This window comes from Penicillium verrucosum, assembly GCF_028828655.1.
Source record: "Penicillium verrucosum strain IBT 35672 chromosome Unknown utg000001l_segment0_segment0, whole genome shotgun sequence".
Lineage (NCBI taxonomy): Eukaryota > Fungi > Ascomycota > Eurotiomycetes > Eurotiales > Aspergillaceae > Penicillium > Penicillium verrucosum.
Genome location: NW_026643210.1, coordinates 2,449,937 through 2,472,983, shown reverse-complemented (window position 1 = coordinate 2,472,983; position 23,047 = coordinate 2,449,937). Strand labels below are relative to the sequence as shown.

The 23,047-nt window shown below is 46.8% G+C and overlaps 7 protein-coding genes across 7 annotated transcripts; 5 read left to right on the top strand and 2 right to left on the bottom strand.

Annotated features, from left to right (window-relative positions):
• Nucleotides 1-203: 203 nt before the first annotated feature.
• On the bottom strand, nt 204-1,302 carry N7516_000908 (BTB/POZ domain-containing protein; the record flags this gene model as incomplete). The annotated part of the gene is made up of 3 exons (XM_057213630.1): nt 204-738; nt 790-945; nt 1,046-1,302. The coding sequence occupies 3 exons, from the start codon at nt 1,300-1,302 to the stop codon at nt 204-206; spliced, it is 948 nt and encodes a 315-aa protein (XP_057075513.1).
• A 1,819-nt stretch (nt 1,303-3,121) lies between these two features.
• Nucleotides 3,122-4,261, bottom strand: N7516_000907 (putative alkaline lipase; the record flags this gene model as incomplete). The annotated part of the gene is made up of 6 exons (XM_057213629.1): nt 3,122-3,280; nt 3,349-3,393; nt 3,450-3,820; nt 3,874-3,937; nt 3,985-4,112; nt 4,171-4,261. 6 exons carry the CDS (start codon nt 4,259-4,261, stop codon nt 3,122-3,124), a joined length of 858 nt encoding a protein of 285 aa, XP_057075512.1.
• A 5,320-nt stretch (nt 4,262-9,581) lies between these two features.
• Nucleotides 9,582-10,916, top strand: N7516_000906 (uncharacterized protein; the record flags this gene model as incomplete). Its single annotated transcript, XM_057213628.1, has 1 exon — nt 9,582-10,916. The coding sequence occupies one exon, from the start codon at nt 9,582-9,584 to the stop codon at nt 10,914-10,916; it is 1,335 nt and encodes a 444-aa protein (XP_057075511.1).
• Nucleotides 10,917-11,518: 602 nt separating this feature from the next.
• On the top strand, nt 11,519-12,724 carry N7516_000905 (alpha/beta hydrolase; the record flags this gene model as incomplete). The annotated part of the gene is made up of 1 exon (XM_057213627.1): nt 11,519-12,724. One exon carries the CDS (start codon nt 11,519-11,521, stop codon nt 12,722-12,724), a length of 1,206 nt encoding a protein of 401 aa, XP_057075510.1.
• A 702-nt stretch (nt 12,725-13,426) lies between these two features.
• On the top strand, nt 13,427-14,921 carry N7516_000904 (uncharacterized protein; the record flags this gene model as incomplete). Its single annotated transcript, XM_057213626.1, has 3 exons — nt 13,427-13,780; nt 13,865-14,474; nt 14,533-14,921. 3 exons carry the CDS (start codon nt 13,427-13,429, stop codon nt 14,919-14,921), a joined length of 1,353 nt encoding a protein of 450 aa, XP_057075509.1.
• A 554-nt stretch (nt 14,922-15,475) lies between these two features.
• Nucleotides 15,476-16,786, top strand: N7516_000903 (uncharacterized protein; the record flags this gene model as incomplete). The annotated part of the gene is made up of 1 exon (XM_057213625.1): nt 15,476-16,786. One exon carries the CDS (start codon nt 15,476-15,478, stop codon nt 16,784-16,786), a length of 1,311 nt encoding a protein of 436 aa, XP_057075508.1.
• Nucleotides 16,787-19,209: 2,423 nt separating this feature from the next.
• N7516_000902 (uncharacterized protein) lies at nt 19,210-21,113 on the top strand (the record flags this gene model as incomplete). The annotated part of the gene is made up of 2 exons (XM_057213624.1): nt 19,210-20,074; nt 20,134-21,113. The coding sequence occupies 2 exons, from the start codon at nt 19,210-19,212 to the stop codon at nt 21,111-21,113; spliced, it is 1,845 nt and encodes a 614-aa protein (XP_057075507.1).
• Nucleotides 21,114-23,047: the final 1,934 nt, after the last annotated feature.

Below are 23,047 nucleotides of genomic sequence, written 5' to 3'. Positions count from 1 at the left end.
TTCATTGTCAGTGTCATTCTGGTGTAAAACTGCAGGCCTCGCTTGTTCAATTTCAAAATCCAAGTCGCTCGATCCAGTAGGGAAATGTTACAGCCACTTAGAAGAACCTCGGCGATCGCTTGGTGCTGGTAGACACGAGTGTAAGCACTCAGGGGTCGACATCGAGGAAGACAGTCAGCAGTAAAAGAAGGATACGCAGAGAACTAGGGTGAGGGAGAAACAGAAGGAGAAATTGAGTCATACCGTAGTTCCGAGAGATCATCCATGTGGTTACACATTGCCACAAACAGGTCAAAGAACAACTTGCCCCCTTCCTCCATCTCCATCTGCAAGGTTCCGCTGCTCTTAAATGTCTTGCGACTGCGGATGATAAGGGCCAGGTAGTGCGCGCGCAGTCGGGAATCGGACTCGGGTGTGTTGTTATATGCATATCGAGCGGATCGCAAGATCACGTCGGCCGGAATACCACTCTGAAGGCTTTGCTTTCGGAGAGAAAGGCGCTTCAGTTCTTCCAGGCCGTACTTCTCGGCAGCACAGTACACTGCCGTGTCTCGGAGAATGAGATCTCCCACTTTGGAGTGGAACATTGTCGGCTCGCTCGATCCACGGCCTCCAGTTTGATTGATATCCTGGGCGTTCTCGAGCGACCAAGAGTTTCTTTGCTTTCCACGCAACAAGCGCGGGAAGTAGTCGCCCTTGTACAAAAACTCGAGAACACACGACAGAATCTCAGGTTCTCTATATCGAGTATAAGTTTGTGCTCAATCGAAATGGACAGGGTTGTCTCACTCGTCAGGCAAAGTCAGTTGCTTGGTGCCGTCTTCGAGAAACTGCTCCTCTAGAGCAGAACTAAAGAACGGCGACACAGATAGGATATCTTCATGGGCGGCGAAAGGACGCTGGTCCTGGCCAACAATCATAGCAATGATAGGGCTGGTAAGGGGACTATCGGGATACATTATCAGCACATGAAATGAATGTTGATGTCTACATATGGAAAGCGCGGGTCCGCATTTATATATATATAGATAAAAAATAAACACACCTTCCCATGGGAGGACTTTCCATTTTCTGCTTCATCTTCTCCTTAACCAGCTCGTCGTACTTCTTCTTGGCGACCTTGACAGTTTTACCCGCCCGGTCTTTAGATACGAAAGAGCGCTTGAACATAACGGCACAAAGGAACCCTATTTCCGAGATATGCCCGTAGGAGATAATCAAAAGTGACGATATGGATTTGTGTTTATCGAAAGGAATGATATGAGTTGGTCGAAAGAAAGGCGGATTGACGCTGCTGATCATGCACACGAAGCATGTGAGTCTTGGAAGCTCCCCACAGAAACGTCCCCCGAGTCTTAGTTAAAAGACGAGGAATACGCAGTTCTGGGATGACTTTGCATTCGAGAATCTGAAATGACTCTCTTAGCGAACAGTTATCGACTCCGGCAGGCGTGGAAGGAAAGGAAAAAGAAGAAAGGAAATCGGGAAGAGGGGGTTTATAAATGCGGCGGTCAGGTGATATCAAATGTGACCAAACAGCAAGTCACCTGTCAATTGAGGCTCAGGTTCATGTGAAATTACGTGTGGCTGGTTCTTTGATTGAGGGCTGTGCATGTTGGCGCTAAATTCTCACGTCACACGTAGGATAGATGCGATAAATCAGAACTAACGAAAATATATGGAGAATCTTTCCCAAGAGTGTGTTGAAGTATTCGGAGGTCAATGAATACTACATGTCACCAGAAAGAATTATAAATGTAAAGTAGGGTGCGTATACGTATAGCTGCTAGTACGTACATCGTAGGTAAAAGCAAAGCTAGTCCTGATTAGGAAGTTTACCCAAGTCACTTTGCGCCTGCATTCTGCCGGTGCTTTACCGTACACCTTCCACCGCACGATGCATGACTACTTGTATGAATAATATACGGCCTGTAGTTGTGTTCATTTATCATTCCATTCGGAACCTTGGGATAAAATATTGAGGTTTTAGTGGTAACGAACACAGCGCGATTGACCAAAGTCTACTCAAAATTGACAACGCGAATACCGCTGTTAGCTTCTTATTTGGGCATCTTTAGTGATAGTTTGCTATACCTGTATTCTCAGCATCCCGCAGGTTTACACTCAGAGAAATCTCATACTGTGACTGCCCCAGTTGCAGATAGACTCGCCGATAGGTGAGAAGGTCCAGGAAATTTGAGGTGCAGCATATTGTACGCCCGTCCCGAATGATGCAGTTCAAAGCTTAATGCAAGTATTTCGACCGAGGGAAGAGAAAATACAGCAACGTCCAGAAACTGGGAGACCATTTTATCGGGTCATTCTGTTCCGACCAATGACCATCTCGGTGGGCTTTCTATTATTCCAAGAGATCTTCCATGTTTCTCGTACACCAGGGCATGTTTCACCATGCTAAACTGCAGATAGAACCGCAATATGAAGACTACAAGTGACTTTTCATTGTGATTGGCTGATTTTCCGCAGGCGTTCTCGCGCCACCGGAAACTTTCCCAAAGTGGAAATTAATGAATCTCAATGTATTGCTTCTTCGATCGCCCGTTGAAAAAGAGTTGATCGTTCGACTGCCATCGGGAACATTTTAACCGATATTACTCTGTACAGTGTATTGGTGGAACTTGTCCCAATCAATGCACATCGCATAGGGCTCTTTGCTTGAGCGCAGCCTTCTTCAAAGTCGCTCGCGCCAAGAATGAGCCAAGCTCCTCGCATGGAGATCAACATAGCTTAAAAGCTGGAGATGTCCCCTGAGTATTCTAGACAGAAAACAGTTTTCATTCTTTGCCTGGACTCCAAGATGGGCTTTCCTCCTAAGGTACGCTAATTTCTGGTTTGGGAATCCTAGAGTCTGGCTTGGTTGGCCTTATAAGGCAACATAAACGATATAACTCATATATTCTTTTTAACAGACCATGAGGTAGTGGAATTGACGTCGAATGAGATATTCTTTCATTAGACTGATCATTTTGGGTGACCAACCATCATAAGTACGTATAAGCTAACTATTAGAACAGTATATGATATATTAATTATCTGAGGTGGCGTTGTCCACATAATAAGTGATCCGTGTCGAACATTGCTCCGTTATATCCGCATATGGTACTTAGCTCAGATAGCCACAACCAGCAGTAAGCATTATAACGCCAAAGCTTGCGACGTGACCGGGGGTAACAGCGTACATGCCATTGCCGGCGGAGCAAGCCTTGTCGCGCTGGCCTTCGCACTTCACGGTGCTAGCCTCGGTGCCAGAGCTGTAGTATTCCTATACATGGTTACGGTTGGTAAGCAATTGAACATTGGTATTAAAGGGGGCTCAGTAAGATAACTCACGGTTCCGTAGTGCTTGAAGTTGACAAGCCGGGTCGAGTACATGTTCTGTGTTTTATGGTTAGCGACTTTAATTTAGCATGACAGTTTCAACCATGGCTTACTGGAACGCCGTCAAGAGCGTTATTTCCGCGGTTGAAGGTACCGGGCTGCGAAGTACCAAAGTCGGCCCACGCCTGGTTCCCGATGGGGAAGGCGTTAAGGGCATTGCTGATGAGTGACTTGTCCGGGAAGTTCTGGGCCAAAGCAACGTGGGCAATGGATGAGAGGGCACCACCTAGGGAATGTCCGACTGCCTCCAAAGTGTAATCCGGGTACTTCGCAATGAGCGCCTTGACTTCAGTAATAATGGTGTCGTGTACAGCGGACCAAGGTCTGTGAACACCTCTCATGATCTTCACATCTGAAGGGAAAGTCACACCCGAAAGCTCGGGGGTGACGAGAGCAATGTCAATGTCGTTCACGAAGTCGGTGACTAGATTAATTAGCACGGTGAGCTAGTATTAAGCTGAGTCGATTTGTCCATACTGCTAGTCGAGCCCCTCATGATGACCGCGATTGTTTTCTTCTCAGTGGAGTATCCAACGAATCCCTACTGAAATTAGTCATTTTCCAACGTAGAGCAATTACGACGCCTACATTGGTGTCGGTCAGGAAGTCATGAATCCTCTTGGTAATAGTGACATCGAAGGCTTTTCCAATGCAACCTGTATAGGCAGCGGAAGCAAGCTTTGCTGCACGGTGCAAATCAGGGAAAGCGGCGGCGGCTTGAGAAAATGTTAGAGCTGCCTGGTCGTACAGAGCTGGGCTGATGAGTTGGCATACCAGCGGTTGCCCGCGACTCCAAAATAGGCGCAGAAAGGGCTTGAGAGACCAGGGAGACTCCCACGAGCAAAGATTGGTAGTTGAACAACATATTGAAACGATGTACGAGATGTTATAGAATGCTCTGTAGGTACTTAGGAAGCCTGCTGGACCGTTGTCTTTGGATATACAAAAGGAAAACTGTCTTGCCCTTTAAATAATCCTTCAAATGCCCCTCAAAATCGCATGGTACTCGTTGTCGCTATCTTTGCACACCATATGCAGGGGAGGAGACCGAATGTGGGTGCCAAGTGGGTTACGCCGGGGATGACATCCCAAACAGGCAATGCAGAGTACAGAGCCAGGAAGCCATCATGCAAGTTAAATGTACAAATGAGCCATTCGGGTAATCCCCGTGAATTTCTCGGGTTTTCCTGTCTAGTGACAATAACTCCAGCAAGTGTAAGTACTACCTATAGGCTTCAAAGCCTCATTTGATCCTCACACCGTATGGGACCAGGCCACTGAGACATATGTGCCGAAAAGCATTGCGAATGAATCAAATTGCTGATAACTACCCGTGAACCACTTTGACAATTTCTATGTTGTATGTCTCCAAGCACCAAAATGGGGCTGTAGTACGGAGGAATTCCCATACTAAATTTCAAACGCCTGGCTCACCGTTACCCACTCCGTGCAAATCCTTTCAATAAGCTGTTGAATATCTAAAATCTATGTATAAAATAAGCTATAAAATACACAAACAGGTTGTTGGGCGAATTAAATATCGACTCATGTCGTAGGTGGTTCAAGTATTAAGGATTCAAAATACGGAACAAGAACGCATGGTTAGCCGCTTATACGGCCCAGTCAAGCGGCTTTTTTTGGTACACTTAGCCACGTGCTACGTCTTTTACATAAAAGGTGGAGTCAATTCAAAATACGGACTACGGAGTACTAGAAAAAGAGACAGAAGGAAGAGAAGTGGAGGAGCAACCGCTATGGAGTAGTAGAACGTAAGTATACTATATAGCAGGCCCCACTTTGTCCACTATATCAATACGCATATGGACTAACTAGGCGAGTAGACTAGTTACTAGCTAACTAGTTAAGGTTTATAATATAGACAGGAAGGACAATCGTTAGGCATGTGATAACATGTGATCGTAGGGGTCTTCATATTTCTTTATCTCCCACCCCGGTTCTGGCTGCCAACCATGCTAGTAGCTAGATGAAGAAAAGTTAGTCGCAAATTATAGATGCAAAAAAAAGGTGTGAAAATTGTACACAGGATTTTGAATCTAATTTCCATGGAACACTCATGTTACAAACCATACTACGGAAAGTCTGACCTGCACTAGCGGTGAAACATGAGCAACCAGGCATGGACTTGGCAAGGCCAGCCTAGAAAACGGCTAGAAAGTGGGCTATATGAAGAAATATTTGCGGGGAAGCGAGGAATATAGTCATGTGTTTAATTAAACTGTCTTGGCCTTTTCCAACTCGGAATATATTAAAGCTTGAACCTTGATCAGACTCTGATCGACGCCAACTGATAAAGATCGACATTATATTCCACCAGAAGTAGAAGTGATCCTGGCGGGCTATACGAAAAATATGGGATCTTCGTGCCCGATGATCCCGAGCTGAAACCGGGCCTGTTATTACCCGCTACCCGGGAACGTTTTTGTCTTGTTTTTACTTTCGGTGAAGCTTTTATTTCTGGAGCCTGATCCGCCCTATTTGAAGTATGAAAATACCCATTGTAGTGAAGCAATCGAGAACTTAGGGTTAATTGCGGACCAAGGTGGTTTGGTTTTGCGGGGGGTTGAAGTGGAAGATGCAGGACGGCAAAATAAATTAAATATGAAGTCATCACTGCAGGAGTGGGGTTCATGTACGTGTTTTAGTCGGATGGCCACGTTTTGTGTTCCTTACAGACAGTGAAACCTAATTATAACGATATAGTATAACGATACATATAGTATAGACAAAAAGAAAATAACCAGGTAATCATTAAATAAAGGTAGTTACCATAGTCCATTGCCGGGCGGGGTATGCTGACTGCAGAACCAGGCACCCATATATTGCAGACGCGTTGCATGGTAGGGAGTATGTACCTACATACTGTAGTAGCGAACCTTGTCCACCATGTATTGGCCTTGCCTGCCCTTTATTGCACGGTTTTATTATTCAATCCTTGAAGTACGGAGGATACAAGTAGCATATAGATACAGATTGACAATACACACTTTTACACCTCTGTGAATTCACTTCTTGGGCAGTCCGCCTAGGTTCTTTTGCATGCAAAGCTAGGTATGAAGCTGAATTGCGAGTGCTGAATCGACCTGTATGCTTTTGAACATATAACCTTGAGCGTTCCCCTCTTCAGTGAGTTCACGATACATAAGGGTTATGTGGGTCGGAGGAGCTGGAATCAACGAGTCGAAAGGGCTATCCAGCACCCAGGTCATCATCAATCAAAATAGTATTGAGACTCTGTCTCGTTGCATTTAGTCTCCGACCCGACCCGTAACGCTCCAGAGTGAGCAAAACTAAACAGTGCCAAGGTCAGATATTCTTTTTCTTCGTTTTTTCAACCCCTCTAATTCGGTAATTTTATAACGGTACATATTCCATGAAGAACGTTATAATATAGGCAGATAAGCCAAGGAAACGATTGTCGGGCGACCGACGGAGTTCCAAGGTTGATCCTACGATGGCACGGCCAATCGCATATATCGCACGGATTTCAGAAGATCACCTGGTCAGGAACCTTGGAACTTCCCGAGGGCTTGGCATATTCTTGGAATCTTGGGACAGTGGAACGGGCCCCAGGCTAGCCTATTGAGACAAGGTAGCCATATTAATCCTATCCGGGTACTATTCCGTTCAGTATGGTCTGTTCGAAAGAGGTAGACCACATGTTCCGGGAGGCTGCAGGTCGCTCTGTATCCCCCATTCTCACTTCACTTCCGACAATTCAACTAACCCCAGCTTTCCCCACATGTGGTATCCAGCCAACGCCTCATGTCGTGAGGGCCTTTGGCCCCGCATTTGCGCCCTGTCGGAGAGCTTTCGACTTTGCGTTATTTTCTTCAAGAGCTATTCTTTGATTTGACCCCCTCCTCCCTTACCTAGGTATGTTGATGGTGCGGCCATGTGTATTACTTCGCCGGCCAGTCCATGCACGATGGGGACTTTCATAATTTCTCTGGGTATAACATACACATGTTGTTAGAGTGATAGCTCACATTTGACTAGGGTGTAATTTCTACCTTGGCAATTCTTGAGCTCGCCACGCTCATCGTTATCGCGACCGGTTAACAGCATGCCTTTTCGTAGCTGCCGTGCTATCCTTGCTCGCTGCGTGTGCGATTACCATTTTATCTCACCATGAACATACTCGTCTACTCATCCATCTTTCTTTCTTGCTTTCTACCTATGTCTCACGGCTCCACTCAGGCCTGCAATTACCCGCAGATACCGGTCCCTTGAAGCAAATCGCAGTGCGGCAGGTGCGGCTCTTGCTACCTTACTTGCACAATGGTCCATGACGGTACTCAAGACTGGGCATTCAAGAGGCCCAGAAGATACAAGTCTATTTCCAGAGAAGAGAGTTAGCTTTATGTCACGAATTCTATTCCTTCGCTTGATCGTACTCGATTGACCGGCTACCAGCGCACCCTGACCGCGGCCGATCTAAAACCGACTCATCGCAATCTCTATACAGCATATTTAAATATCCAGTCCTCATGGATATTAACAAGCTGTTTAAGCTTTTCCGACGCGTTTTATAAATCCTATAGACAGCACATAGGTTTCCAACACATGCAGTTTCCTATTTCGATCGCCCTGGCCGAGCCCTTTTCTGTCTAGGTCGATACCTGTTCCTCCCAATAATCCCTCGGCTGTGTCTTGCTGGGCTTACCTTTGGGCGGCCATCTCTCACCATAGAGCTGGTACATTATTTGAGGGGTGACTCCGCTCCCAATAATTACGGATATGAGGTCTGGCTGAGTCACAGCCAGCCCATACAATTTTTAGCAGTGGAGGTGGTTGGAAACAGGGCCTAGTATATTTTCCTCATTGCTGCTATCGGTATATATTACGAATTTATAATGCAGGCACTGGCTCAAACGATCGCTTGGAAACTTAATATTATCCCCCCCAACAACGTTCATCCATAACAAGAATCCGGTCGAATGCCACGACTGCCCCGAGTCTATAAAAAATTGAAGTTGTGACTTCATCCGGCAATCTCTCTTTGATCAGCCTTCAAACACGTTGCTCATTTGCCATGTCCAGCAAAGGCTCTGCGGGACCCCGAGCTCCTTTCGTCTTGGGGCACTAGCAAGGAACATCTCGTACCCATAAGTGTATCTACTCAACAGAAAAGGCATGGTTCAGCCCGTGACTACATAATTAGGCAGCACTTATTCTAGGAAATGCATCATCTTACCATTCTTTTGTTTTTCTGACGTGGCAATAGGTATCGCTTGGTCAAACCCAATCGATTATGTGTCGCAAAGGATGGATCCAGGCCCAAGAAAAGTGGTTATCAAGCATGCTTCATCTCGAAGGGAAAGGAATTAATAATTAGAAGTGACAGATCATTTGAAAAGAAGATAGACCCAATAATAACTAGCAAGGAACTGACTAGCTGCACGATTCTGATACGCTTTTTGTTTTTTAGTACGTACGTAGGTGTGGATGGATTATGACATGGCCACCCTTGACGCATAGATAGATCTACGTATATTGACTTCAAGCCTAGGATGTTCTAGATCGTTGTACAGAGTGAGAGCAAAGAATAGCAGGGGTGTCTCCTGTCCTTAGGGAATCCTTTCTTTTATCACCTAATATTGTTGTTATTGACGAACTTCTATGATCCTTGATCCCTTTGTCGATGCGTTTATTCTCTTTCCACAATACCTTTCCGACGACTTGGGGTGGTGTGACCGGCACAGAAACACACATTCGAGTATTGGACTTATATAAAATTACTAACAAGATAATGCCAATAGCGTCACTGGAGTGGATAGGATCCTTGCAGAGATAAACCGCCCTAATATAGTGGCGGCTATAGGTGAGCTGTTATTAGTGCGAATGGCAACGAATTCCCCATTTTCCTCTCATTTCCACTGAACTACTCGCTTGCCAATTAGAAATATGCCGGTCTATTATTAATATCTAAATCGGGCGTCAGCCTTATCTCGCCCCGGGATATCTGTAACATGAACACGTTGTCGAACCTAGCCTTGCAGCAATATCCAGCGCTTATTTAGAATGTGGAGTATATCTGTTAATTCTGTAGTCTAGAAGCACAACTGTTGGGTTTCCCACTCCGATTCAACTTACCATTTCATGTCGTCCCCTGACTCAAATCGAATCGCCAGCACGCACCTGCTTCCAATTCACCGAACGCCTCAATGAGCAACCAAACATGCCCAAATTGCAGTATCAGCTCGTCAAAACATAAAGAATTGGTCGGATGGGTCTGGGACAACCCCGGCCGTGGTACGATAAGTTTGATCACAACATGTCTAGCCACAATATTTTTGTGCACCTGGGTCGTAATTCATCCCCGAGTCTACAAGCGCGAATCCTACGCAAATCTCCATAAGGTCGCTCTTTTCCTGAAGACAATATTCGCGCCGGAGTTTATTGCGGTGGAAGGACTTCAGGAATGGGCACAGTGCCGCAGGATGCAAAGAGAATGCCTTGATTCCACAGCAGGTCAATTCAAACTTGTGCATGCCTTCTACATCAGTATGCTCGCACTGAGGTACCAAACCCCGAATGGCGATCGTGTTATTTGGCCGAACCAATATACCTGGCTACTACAGCAAAGGCTTATTCGATGGGAAGACCATCCGAGTTGGGGTCTGTCTCTCGATGACATCTGTGACAAGAGCAAATCAGATAATGCTGCAAAACTACTGGCTTTGATCCAGGTGACCTGGTTCTCGGCACAATGCATACTGCGTATCTCTTATCATCTCCCACTGTCGCAGTTGGAGTCGATGACCCTGGGATATATCCCATTGTTTATCGTGACATACTTCTTCTGGTGGAACAAGCCCAAGGATATCAGATCTCCATCTCTTGTTGTGCTTCCGGAAATGGGCCTGGAACAATTCCACTTCTTTCAGTCGATGGCTGTCAGTAATAAGTTTGACAATGAGGGGATGAAAGACCAAACATCATATTGGAATATATGGTATCTTACCCCGCGGGTATTTGAGAAGGTAGAGGCGGACAGACTCGTGCAGGAGTCTCAAACCAAAGCTCTGAAGGACCCAAATCAGAATCCAATCACCGAACCACCGCATGAACCCACAATCAACGCAAGCAAGATACGAGATCTCGAAGATCCACATAAGTCCCGGAAGGATATCGTTGTGTCCCATTGGGATCCCGATCTATATAGGTCAAGAATCTGGCCTTTGGCGTGTCTGTTCGGGATTTCATTCGGCGCCCTTCACCTCGTATCTTGGAATACCATGTTCCCATCGGTCGTTGAGTTGTGGCTCTGGCGTGTATCCGCCTTTGTTTCAATCGTGTCAATGCTTATATTTATGCACTTTGAGAAGGTTGTCCTCCGGTGGGATGGCGTCTTGACACTTTTCAGTCTCTCATCCCCAGTGTTTTATCTTCTTAGTCGCATTGTGATGATTGCAGAGGTATTTTCCGCATTAAGAGCAGCAGACTCCGCTATTTATGATACCTACGAGTACTCAGTCTACTGGTTGCCCTTTTTGTGAGAATCTCTGGGTTACATACGATCTCGACGACTACATAAGTCGCATTGCTTGATAATTTTGTAAGAAAGTCATTGTTTGTTCTCTATTCAGCTGGCGTTGGAGAATCGACACTGCGTTTTCCTTTGGTTTTCTTTTCTTTTTTTTAGACTGTGATTTTCAGCGGGGACAAATCATATTGAGGAGACATGCACTCCGTACAACAGTTGTAGGCGCTGATTTAATGTATGTTGTACGGATGTGCGCACACGTCTATATCCAATCAAGTAACCCCAATAACCGCCGGGGCTTGGTTAAGCTCCACATGGCTGGTCTCATTCCAGGGCGATGAGGCCGAACAGACCAACCAAGCAGGGTCGGGCGTTTAGAAGCCATACCAAATACTTATCCTTATAGTCCTGAGAAATAGCGTATTATTTATAGGCTGAAAATGGGTTTCCACCAAAAAGCGACATTTAACTAATGGGGGAAGTATGTAGACCCCAGATGGGTTAGCCCGCCCCACTTCTTTAGTGTGCTGCACCAGGTCGACCGTCAGCGTTGAGGATTCTCCTTGCATTTCCTTCATTCCTGTGCGATATTCCTATTCCATCGTTTAGTCCATCATGACAGCTAGCGAGTTAGCTGGTTCTTTCTTCAAATATGCTTCAATACCAGTCGCTATTGCGGTTGGGTTATATGCGATCCTACTTGGGTTACTCACCACATCAACCTTCCAATCACATGTCGTTTATCTGCACGCAATTCAGATGACATGGTTCAAAGACCTCAATGTCCCCGAAACTTTTGGGTTCCTGAGGAACCAGGTCACTCCGTTCTCTATCAGAACGACGGACGGTGAATTCCTACACGCTTGGCATATTCTTCCCGTGGAATTATATCGCAAGCATCAAATATGTCTTATCGAAGAGCCAGTAGGCTTTGTGTCTGATGTCAAGTCCCGACTGGGATTTCAACTATTACGAGAGGACCCCGACGCTCGTTTAATTCTTCACATGCACGGCGCTGGAGGAACCGTCGCCTCGGGGTACCGGGTCCCAAATTACCGTGCACTGTCAGCGGGAAATCCTGGGAAAATCCATGTTCTCACATTTGATTACCGAGGATTTGGCAAGAGTACTGGGACACCATCTGAAACCGGGCTCATCATCGATGCCCTCGCCGTGGTGGACTGGGCAATGAATGTTGCAGGCATCCCTCCATCTCGAATTTTGATATTTGGTCAATCGATGGGCACAGCCGTGAGCATCGCTGTGTCTAAACATCTTGCTGTGCAGAATCCACCAATAGTCTTCGCAGGCACGGTGCTGGTTGCACCATTTGTCGACGTCGCGACATTGGTCTCAACCTATCGAGTTGCGGGTACCGTCCCAATCTTGTCACCAGTTGCCAGGTTCCCTTTCCTCTTCAAATATCTTCAACGATTCATTCGAGACAAATGGTTGAGCAAGGATAATATTGCGCAATATATTGAGTCTAACGAGCGGAACGGGGAGAAATACAGAATAACCATAATCCACGCCGAGGATGACTATGACATTCCATGGCACCATTCTCAACTTGTGTTTTGGCACGCGGTTAATGCCTCGATGCCAGCGGGGATCAGTTATGACGACCTTGAACAAAAGAAGCTTGATTCGAAAGCAGATCTAGGAGCTGCTGGATCTATGATGGAATGGAAAACGGAGAACGGGGTTATTCGCGAAGAGATCTTAAAAACTGGATTGCATGATGTGATCATGGGGTACCCGGTAGTCACAATGGCGGTGATGCGATCTTTTGAAGCGGCAGATCCATCATTCACACCCTGAGCTCAATCGTCCGTTCCTAGATAGTAGCACCCAGGCATTCATGTTCTAAAAACGTGAGTATGGTACATAAAATGAACAACGTTTACATTGGTGTATTTCATTTAAAGTACAATTTCAAGTTGCACAAGTGAATATATAAATAGCAGCGCCCTACTCAATAAACGAGAGATACACACAATAGAAGACTTCAGAAAAGCAGATCTACAAGTGGAAGAGAATTAACCAACGAATGAAGACCTTGTCTTAATTCAAATGATGTTAGGATGTTCGAGCCAACCTTGGATGTTCATAGATAGGAACGTGTGGCGGTGCTAGTGATGTGGTGGCACATGCGGGGTTGCCAAGCCACCGGTGATATCATCACGAGGAACAGGCTCGAGCCGAGCGAAACAAAAGCTTGGGTTTGGTGTTAGCGTGCAATCTGCAATCTGGTGAGCTGCGAAATCTTCTGATCATCGAACTATTCTATCTGACATATCGCCTAGCCGCTTGGAAAAGTTGATCTATCACTAAACTTTATAGCGCGCGTCCCCTTACCTTCAGTACGCGCCCGTCTTGTTTCAGCCTACTTTTTCTTATCGTCTATTTCCCATCGAGGAACACGAAACAAGCCCCCATATTACCATCCTTCGTACCGCGAATACCTTTGTGATGGGCATGCAATATCTCAACCAAATAAAGAACCTGCGGCGTTCGTCGCAAATGACCAGTGCACCGAAGCCTGTCCTGTCGCCGGAAGATGAAGCCTACCTACGCGAAGTCACCGCCCAGTCGGAATCTGTGCCCATTGCAACACAGCAGAATGAGCAGATCCCAGCCGAAAGCCCTGCTGGGGCTTCTCTGCAACCTGCGATCAGCGTACAAGCTGAAAACATCCCTCTGCCTACCTCGCCGGGGGAGGATTTAGCAAAGGAACTGGGTGAAGAGGGTAGGCAAGAGAGGAAGAACTCCCAGCCAACATTGACAAGGTCGGATACACCGAAGTCGGAGGTTTCAAAGCCTCAACAGAAGAAGAAACGGTGGAGTGCCATGTTTTGGAAAAAAAACACAGAGAAGGTTAGTCATTTGTTTAGTCGTGTTCATTTTCGGATCCTTGCATCTGGCTTGTGTATGTACTAACATACGACTTCGCGTAAATAGGATAAAGAGGCCCTCGATGCAAACAAATCGCAAACCGAAGCTGCGACTCGTCCAACTACATCGGATACATCAACAAACGGGAAAGACGCAGATAAAGATAAAGATGCAGAGGATATGACAGATATTCTTGAGCGATTGAACCTGGCTGCGGATAACAACCGTGTATTTTCGATCAGTGAGGAGACACAGGAGCTTTTACGCAAGTTCAAACTCATCTTCAAAGATCTGATCAACGGAGTGCCAACTGCCTATCATGACTTGGAGATGCTGCTGACCAACGGGAATCGCCAACTGCAAGAAACCTATACGAAGTTGCCTGGTCCCATGCAAAAGCTGATCGAGAAACTTCCCGAGCGTTGGACCGAGACATTGGCGCCAGAGATGTTGGCCGTTGCTGCCGACCGCGCCGGCAAGAGCGGTGTCAACATGGAGAATGTTGGCAAGGCCGCTGCAGCTGCAGAGAAGATGGGGGTCAATATTCCAAGCTTAAAGGAACTTGTGTCGAAGCCAGCTGCTCTGGTAGGAATGCTGCGATCCATTATGACATTCCTGCGAGCTCGATTCCCTGCTGTTATGGGCATGAATGTGCTCTGGTCCTTGGCATTGTTCAGTAAGTGAAACACTCTACCAAGTGCATGAGTCCGTTTGCTGATTATGGTGCTCCTCAGTCCTGCTCTTTGTCTTGTGGTACTGCCACAAACGCGGACGCGAAGTCCGTTTAGAGAATGAGCGTCTGGTGACGGAAGAAGAGATCGCCAAGCTCAACCAAGACACCTCCGAGGGTCTAATTCGTCCTACTGAGACTTTGACAACGACCGCACCGCCGGGCGCTACGTCTGATGAAATACGCGAAGGCGTTCGAAAGGTAGAGGAGGCCCGCGCCGCTCCTGTCGAACCTGCTGGCCCCACCGAAGTGGATAGCGAAAACCAACAAAGTACTCCACAAAGTACTCGGCCGGCGGCAGTTCCCACCCGGTCGAAATCACGTTTGTCGATGTTTGGTCGAGCCAAGACAGAGCCCATGCCTAATGATGTTGCGCCTTATCCCGGCACTTGATATCACCTTTTTTTTTTTTGTCGATTTTGTCCACCTTGATCTTGTTTCAATGAAGGAACCATGGTTGTTGACCCAACCAACCAAGGAACCTTTGGAGTTTGAGTGGACGACCCAGAATGGAGGGATTGTTAAATGGAACCTCGTACCCCAGGGATTATTATGTCCATCTAAGACTTGGATTTATGTTATTTTAATCTAATTAATATCATTCGGTCTTGTGGAGTACAACACTCGGATTTCATGTGGTTAACCGCTTTCCTTTTGATAGTTGCTCTTGGCAGTCCCCACTTCTTTCCACTTCGGTCAAATATCCCGCATTCCTTTCTGTTGGTTTTTAGTGCTCACTTGTTCCGGTGATAACACCAACAACCATATTCCTATATATTGTAGACTGTGGCCGTGGTTGGGCCTTCTATCAAGTGTTGTAGAGAATTATCGCCCCCACCTCTTGATTCCTAGCGTCCCTGGGCAGACACGACAACGCAACCTCCTCGCCGAACCTGAATGGAACTAACCGTCTCTTCGCTTTCGAAAGAATCCTCACTAGTTGCATCATGACTGTATTTCTTGACCTCCCAGAGGAGACTCTCTACCTCATTGCAGAAAACCTGGATCACCAGGGTGATCGCTATTCCCTGGTGCTATCATGTCGTCGACTTTACACAGTTATGCTACCAAGTCTCTATTCCCAGGTTATTCTTGGCGATGTTATCAATCATACAATTGGCCAAGTCAGTCGATTTTTCAATGCAATCGCACGGCGACCACAGTTGGCCAGCGCCGTGCGGTCTTTGCGCTTGGAGAGTTGGGACACTGAAGATGACAATGAGGACGTCGACTGTGAATTCGAATATGATCCAGACCTTATTTACCGACTTATCGCTGGTACCCGCTGGTCGACACAGCCGTATGATCAACTGCAACTCGGAAACACCGATGCTTGGTTAGCTTTGCTCATTCCCCAGCTGAAAGGCTTGAGACGAATCAGCATATGCTACCCATATGGGTCAGAACACGTCGAGGGAATGTTCGCGAAGGCTGCCAAAGAGGATACCACAACATTTTCTCGCCTTACTGAAGCCTTCGCCGAATGGTCTGACACGGAAGATTCCATCGATGCAAGCTGTATGGAACCGTTCTTTAAATTCCCAGCGATGCGCGTAATTGGAGGATCCTATATCGTTGACTCCGATCGTGAGGAGGGACAACCCCGCATTACACCCTTCTCGGGAGTCACTGATATCGATCTTGAGATGACCAACACTGAGTGTGGATTCGGTGTCTGGATTGAATCATGCAAGGCTCTCAAGACTTTCCGGTTGAATGTTGGAGGAGCAACGGTCTCGGATGGACCCGATCTTGTATCTGCTCCCCTTCGAGAATCCATATCCCTTCATAAGTCATCACTAGAGGCATTCTGGCTCTGTGGCGAATCGTATCAGGCTCCGGAGGACGACGATGGATGGATGGGATCGTTTGCCGATTTCGATATGATGAAATATATACATATTTCTATATCAATGCTCGCCAAGCTTGACGACAACTTCGAGCCCACGCAAGAACTCGTGACGCTTTTGCCGCCGTCCCTTGAGACTTTGTATCTGTGTCACTGCCACAACGAGCTGCTCGAATGGGCCATCAACCAAATCGAACGCTTGCTGGATTCGAATTGTCTGCCGCGCCTTACCTCCTTGGGGCTTGAAGGTTACGGACCTTCGGAGGTTCATGAGAATTCATTGGAGACTATGCGCAAGCTGGATGGGTTGAACAAAAAATGTTCAGATGCCGGTGTGTTCTTTGCGACTTCTATTGGAAGTCACAGAATGGTCCCGAGCCATTTTGTATCGCTTTGGCCTTGTGTCTAATTTGATGATTGCTGAATTTGGTATGTTTATGCAAACTGGCGCTGTTGATGATCAGCGATGCGGGGGTCGCTTAGCGTGGTATATAATCTAGCAGATTACTTCAGTTTCTTCAATGTTATTGGAAATGCGTATGATCTTATCATTTTGTTACATATTATGGGGGCCAAAACAAGAAAATAAATCCCCTTTCTGAGGGATAGAAATTGAGATATATGGAGTAATTTGTGAGATCGTTGTCTTTATACTCAATTCCTCCCGTAGGTCTATTTTGACATAGAAATACCCAACTATCCACATTCATTATCTAGATGCCATTGTACGGACTTTTATCTACCCGTACTGTGTTGCAATCCGAGTTTGGACACCAAAATCACGTAAATTGTACTCCGTACGTACTGTATGGAAAGAAGAAGGAAGTGGGGAAGGCTGCAAGCTAGAAGGCCATCGAAGTGGCCAAGTGGAGGATTGACACTTGAATGGTGAATGATCCGCTTCAACTGAAAAGATGCTAGCGTTGGAGATATTGTTCCTCACAGAAGAATCTGATTGGCATTGGGGGAAGGAGAAAAATTTTCCATCGCAGCCACTGCGGGGCAGAGAGATGATCTTGCATGCCTCCGAACATCAGCAAGGGCAAGAATGGACTCAAAAACAGATAATCGGAAAGATCTTCCGTTCTACATTTGCCCCTCATTCTTCTTGATCCACAATATTATACGTATAAAGTAGAACATACTAACTAGTTAGTTGGTAAATATCTACGTTGCAAGTTAACGGTATAGACTTGTCCCCCTCACCAATTGGAAAAGATAAGAGAGAAATAGATCTATCTCATGCACGTTAGACGCGCCCAGCCTAAGCCATGTTGTCCATTTAGTTACCGCCTCTGATCTTGTTTTAAGCCAGTTAGGCCAGTTAGGCAGTTAAGCCATTGGGAGGCAAAATAAAAAGAATAACTGCAGGTTCCCGGGACACGGGTAAATTTGCCAAGCCGGTCGGAATAGAGTAGAGCGCTTTGCCACTCAAAACGTAAAAGTGGCCGGATCTTGGCTTGAACCAATGAGCCCGTAGATTTTGGTGAAAATTTTGGTGAAGTTCAAATACGAAACAAATATGATTCATCTCAAGGATCCAAGGATGTGTCATCGATAAAATAAATATCCCAATCCGAAGATGAATCATCATGCATGCCGCACGGGTCAGTCACTGCCCCGTGTATATTCTAGTTTGACGTCTAGTGCAGATAGATGTTCTGATGTGCTATTTCTGTCAACATTGACTCGAAACTTCAGTTACTCTGTAGTTGGCGGGTTTGGAAATAAGTCAATGAAGATTTTGCCGGGGAAGATCACGCCGAGGATCTTTAATGACGTTTTTTTAGGTTTGTTTTGTTTGAACTCGATTGTGCCGGGATATATTCCTAGAAAGCGCTACTAGCAGCGAATATAAGAAGAATAGATGCAAGTATACACCGTACTGCACAACATCAGCAATGAAACCCAATATCAATATAATCGATATAATGTCAATGCAACCACCTAATTTAAGTAAATGAGCAGGTGGATAATCTAATTCATCACTCTCCCATTGCAACTTTCGGCGATCGCTGATTGGCGCGAAAGAGTCGGTGAGCAGCGCCAACGAATAGGCGGTCGTGTTCTGCATCCAATCACAGCTGTTCCCCTCCTGGGGAAAAAAAAGACCTTCTCATTCTTCTTCCTTTTCTCATAGCACTCCCAACTGATCTACTTCGGATATCCCTGAACTTATTGAAACTCTTGAAACCCCTATCTATTCACTACATATCCACTACATATCGTCAAGAATTCAGCCAAATGGCCTTCGTTGAGCTGTAAATGCCTCGCTGGGGAGCCTGTCCCTGCCGGCTCCCCAGTCCTGCAGCTCCGATCTTCAATTCTACTTGACGATATTTGTTTCTCTTTCGACGCCTCTTACAAAGGCGTTGGAATTGCCCCCTAGCAAACTTCCAGAAGGAGCACTACAGCGTCCGCAACGGACTGCGGGTGCTTTCGTGGTTACGAAAAAAAAAAAAAGAGAAAACTCCTTGGACTCCTCCCCTCCACTCCGCTTCTCCTATCTCCTCCACACCATCCCACCTCCCTTCGACTTATCCCCTTAAAACGGATCACCACTTTGGGCCAAACTACGACCATCCTCTCACCTAAGGAAGATCTTCCCCTCTTCCTTCATCCCATCATTGGATCCTCCTGGAACGGACCGGACCATTCCATTTGAACAACAAAAAACAAGGACCAAAGAAGTCCACACTGACAAAAATAACCCCTATTCATCCATACTTGTGTACTACAAAATGCCTCAGAGTTCATACTCTTCCAAGCGGGCTCCCAAGAGCTCAGCCAAGAACGCTCACCCCCCGCCCTTCAACCCCCGAGCCCAACATCATGCGGAACCTCGATATGTCACCCAAGGCCAATCAGTCTCGAAAGTCAGCCAATGCTCAGCCATCCGATAGGAAGCGGAGAGCATCGTCATCATCAGTCTCAAGTGTTTCTTCGGTCTCATCCCTCGGGGATCTGAGTGACGAGGCAGATGATTCAGAAGAAGATGCAGATGACGAGCAAGAACCAGCAGTCAGGGCCCCGTCTTATGGTCGTCGCCGAGACAATAAGGCGGGGCGACAACCTGCAATCAACAAGAGAAGACGTGTCCTGAACGACACCAGTGACAGTAGTGACGGCGATGACGGCGATGACTCGGATGACAGCTCGGATGATGTGTATGCCGGTGTAGACTACATCACAGATGCCGAGGATGAAGACCAAGACGTTGAGAAGATGGAGGAAATGATGATCGTGGAATCTGAAAAGACCCACCGTCCTTTGCCTAGCACTGGATTTGCCGAGGATCAGTGGGCTATCAACTCCTTCGACGACCACATGTTCCTACCGGCTGCATCCTTCTTTGATGAAGAGCACCTTTACAGTGCCATGGACACTTTTGGAGAGCCTCAGGTGACCAGCGAAGCCGCTGAGACACCAGTCGCCCGGCGAGTTCACTTCGAGGAGCGATCCGATTCGTCCTCTGATAGTGACTCCCACAGTGACGACGACATACCCGGTGACTTCTTACAACAGGACAGCCTGGACCCACAGTTGCGTCGTATGATCGAAAACGACAACGAAAATTTCCGGAGAAACACCCGCCGTCAATCAGAAGAGATGTTTGGTGACGCTGACTACGGCCATGGAAGCATTTACCACGTCGAGTCTGCAGGATCCTCAGAGGGCAGCTTGAGTGGCTACGAGAGTATGATAATTGGTCAATTCGTATTGCATTTCGGTTTTGCTAACATAACCTCTCTGAAGGCGATGATGGTGACACCACAGACGAGGATCTCCCCCCACCAGCAACTATTACTCACCCTCGATCCCTTCTTCGCCGGGATTCATCCGACTCTTTGGCCCCTGTGGATGAAAAGAGTGATTGTATCCCCCGCCGCCGAGGACCTATCATGGGAACCTTCGTAGCGGATCCCCACAAGCCAGTAGCCTTGGTTGACTGCACTGGCAAGCATCTCGTCATCATTCCCGCGTATGCCTCTTCTCGCCACGACTGGCTGGACTCCGCCGCGAACAGTATGCCCGGAACTGCCAACACCAGCCCTCGCCAGACTACGCTTCACTTGGTTGATGAGAGCGATACGGATGCACTTGCCTCGCCCAATCAGCTTGATTTCAGCCCAATGCTGGCTTCGAGTGCCAATCTCATGATGACCGCTCTCGGCAACGATCTCACCCCGGGAGGCCAGGTCATGGGCCCCCCTGAGGCATTCTACCCTTCCCAGGACTTCACCATCGACAGCTCGTTCGAAGAAGACGAAGAAGATGACCCAGAGTCTGCTCTCAACGTCGACGACTTCATCGACTTTGGCAATGGATCCTCCGATGAAGATGAGGACATTGATAATGATGCCATGGTCTCCCCAATGGCCGCTCCCTTTGCCAAGTCCTTGGGTACACCTACCCCCACTCGCAAGTCTGCGTCGCAACCAGCCAACAACGAAGAGCGCTTCCTCAATCACCTGGACAAGGGTATTGTCACCGCCTTCCGTCGCAACCATAACCGCTACCAGGCGCTCCTCCGCCTCCCCCAGCACCGCGAGTTCATGCCCGCAAACTCTCCCGCACGTCCTGCCAGTGTCTTCCGACACGCCAAGAACAACGACCAGCGAACTCCCACCCGCAAGCGCAAATCGAGTAGCATTGCAGGTGGAGAGGCTGTGCGACGCAAGTTGATGGATGCCCAGCAACGTCGCTCTCAGCTCCCCATTCCAGCACCTCTCTGAGGTCTCACGATTGCACGACTTTTTGGATTTCCACCAAGATCATATGATAACCACGGCCAAATTTATTCTATCTTTTTCTAGTCGCTGGCAGACTTTCCTATTAGTGTCTTGTGCCTTTGACCTGCCGACCTCGCGATGAGCACACAGGCTCTTCGCTCTGGTCGTATTGCATCTTGCTACGTAAAGTGTCGTGGAGACCAGTCTATCTTTGTAATGTTCAAGTTAGATTTTCCATCCACATTGAGTTGGCTTGCGAAATATCGATGTTGGTTCTTAGAACACAAAAAGCGATCGATCCATTTCTGACATTTGATTATCTTTCCTGTCGTTCATTTTCATTTTCATTTTTCTTTCTACCATCATGTCATATCTATTGACTGGCCATTTTTCTCCCTCGTCTGTCGCGGGGGCTGGGGATACCTTTGGATTTCTGGAGTTGAAAACTTGCGGATTTGCGTTTAACGAGTGATGGATGATTAAGTTGCTGTTTACATCTACCTTTACCAATATCAAAAACATTCGAAACTTTTATTACATTCTCTTGTGCTCGTTCTAAGGTTAATATCTAGTGAAGCTCAGGCCTCATTATGTACCCACAGCAGCTCTAGACCCACCTACCTAGCTAAACCTTATTCAAGTAGATCTCCCAAGGTCCGCAATTGGCTTCATCATCCCTGTCCCCTCTTTATTGTACAATACATAGAAACAAAGCAAACATAGAAGGGAAACATGGGGCAGGAACCAAAAGGGGGAAAAAGCGTCCTCACAGATGTGCGGGGAGGCACGGAGCTTCACCTGCCTTGGTGTGTATTAGATCGTCCTCCACGCTATACCTTCCATCACTAATACTGAGAGGGTGACTTCCTCTACGACAACATAATTAAGATCCTAGCCTGATAAGACGAGAATCTCATGAAAGCCTTGCCTTGATTCATAGATCTAAAAGTTCGATCTATGCGGGCTATTACCGGCAAGACTCAGTTTGCACCTCGACTACTACGTCGACATCATTGACACCACCGAGCCAATTCTCAACTCTTTCACCTCGAGCCCAGCGGTAGAATCATCAGACTCATGTTCATCCACCTCCTCGTCCGAGTCATCCGCAATCACAATCCAGGAGTGCTGATATATTCCCTTTTCATTCGGCGGAAATCCATCTGGTCGAAGCCAGCAGAATATTCCCCGAGTGGGATGTTCTCAAATATGAATACGTACTCCGTATTCATGTAGTTAATATATTCTACAAGTGACTGAATACCCACGGAGTACTCCGTACGCCCTACTGCTACTATATGTCTAGAACAGATTGTCGAGGGGGACATATTGCCCCTAAATACATAGCCCGAAGTAGCTAGACATAATGGGAAGTCTAGACAAGCCGTGGCATCAATAAAATGCAACCTAGGCGCAGATAGTTCTCGTGTAGCATTTGCACAGTAACATTAAGGCGAATATATTAATATCAACACCTCAGACTTTACCAATTAATATGATCGTCTGGGCTCTGACAGTTCCAAGGGTACAGCGTAGTATTCCCGTGGCGCTAAAATTTTCATTCGTGGGGTATTTTTAGTTGAGCGTTTCAGGTTAATCCGGATATAAGCCCGGGCCTGCACCTGGGCAGACAAAGCCATCGTCCGACGTGCCGAGAGAGATTATTTGCATTTCTGCTTTCATTTCTAGAAACTAAGTAAATATTGTTATGGAACATGGCTGAAAGAAATAGAATATCAGCACTCTTACCCCTCAAAGCCTGTCTTTGCGGAGTAATAGATCGGAAAGGAGTACAAGCAAGCCAAGCTAGACATACCTTAGGACTTTATTCGAATTGGATCAGAGATGTGATAGTAATGGCATTGCATATTTAGAGGAACCCCTCAAGCTGTTTGGACAAACTCCACTAGTCTTCTGCTCTAGACAGGTTCGTTGGC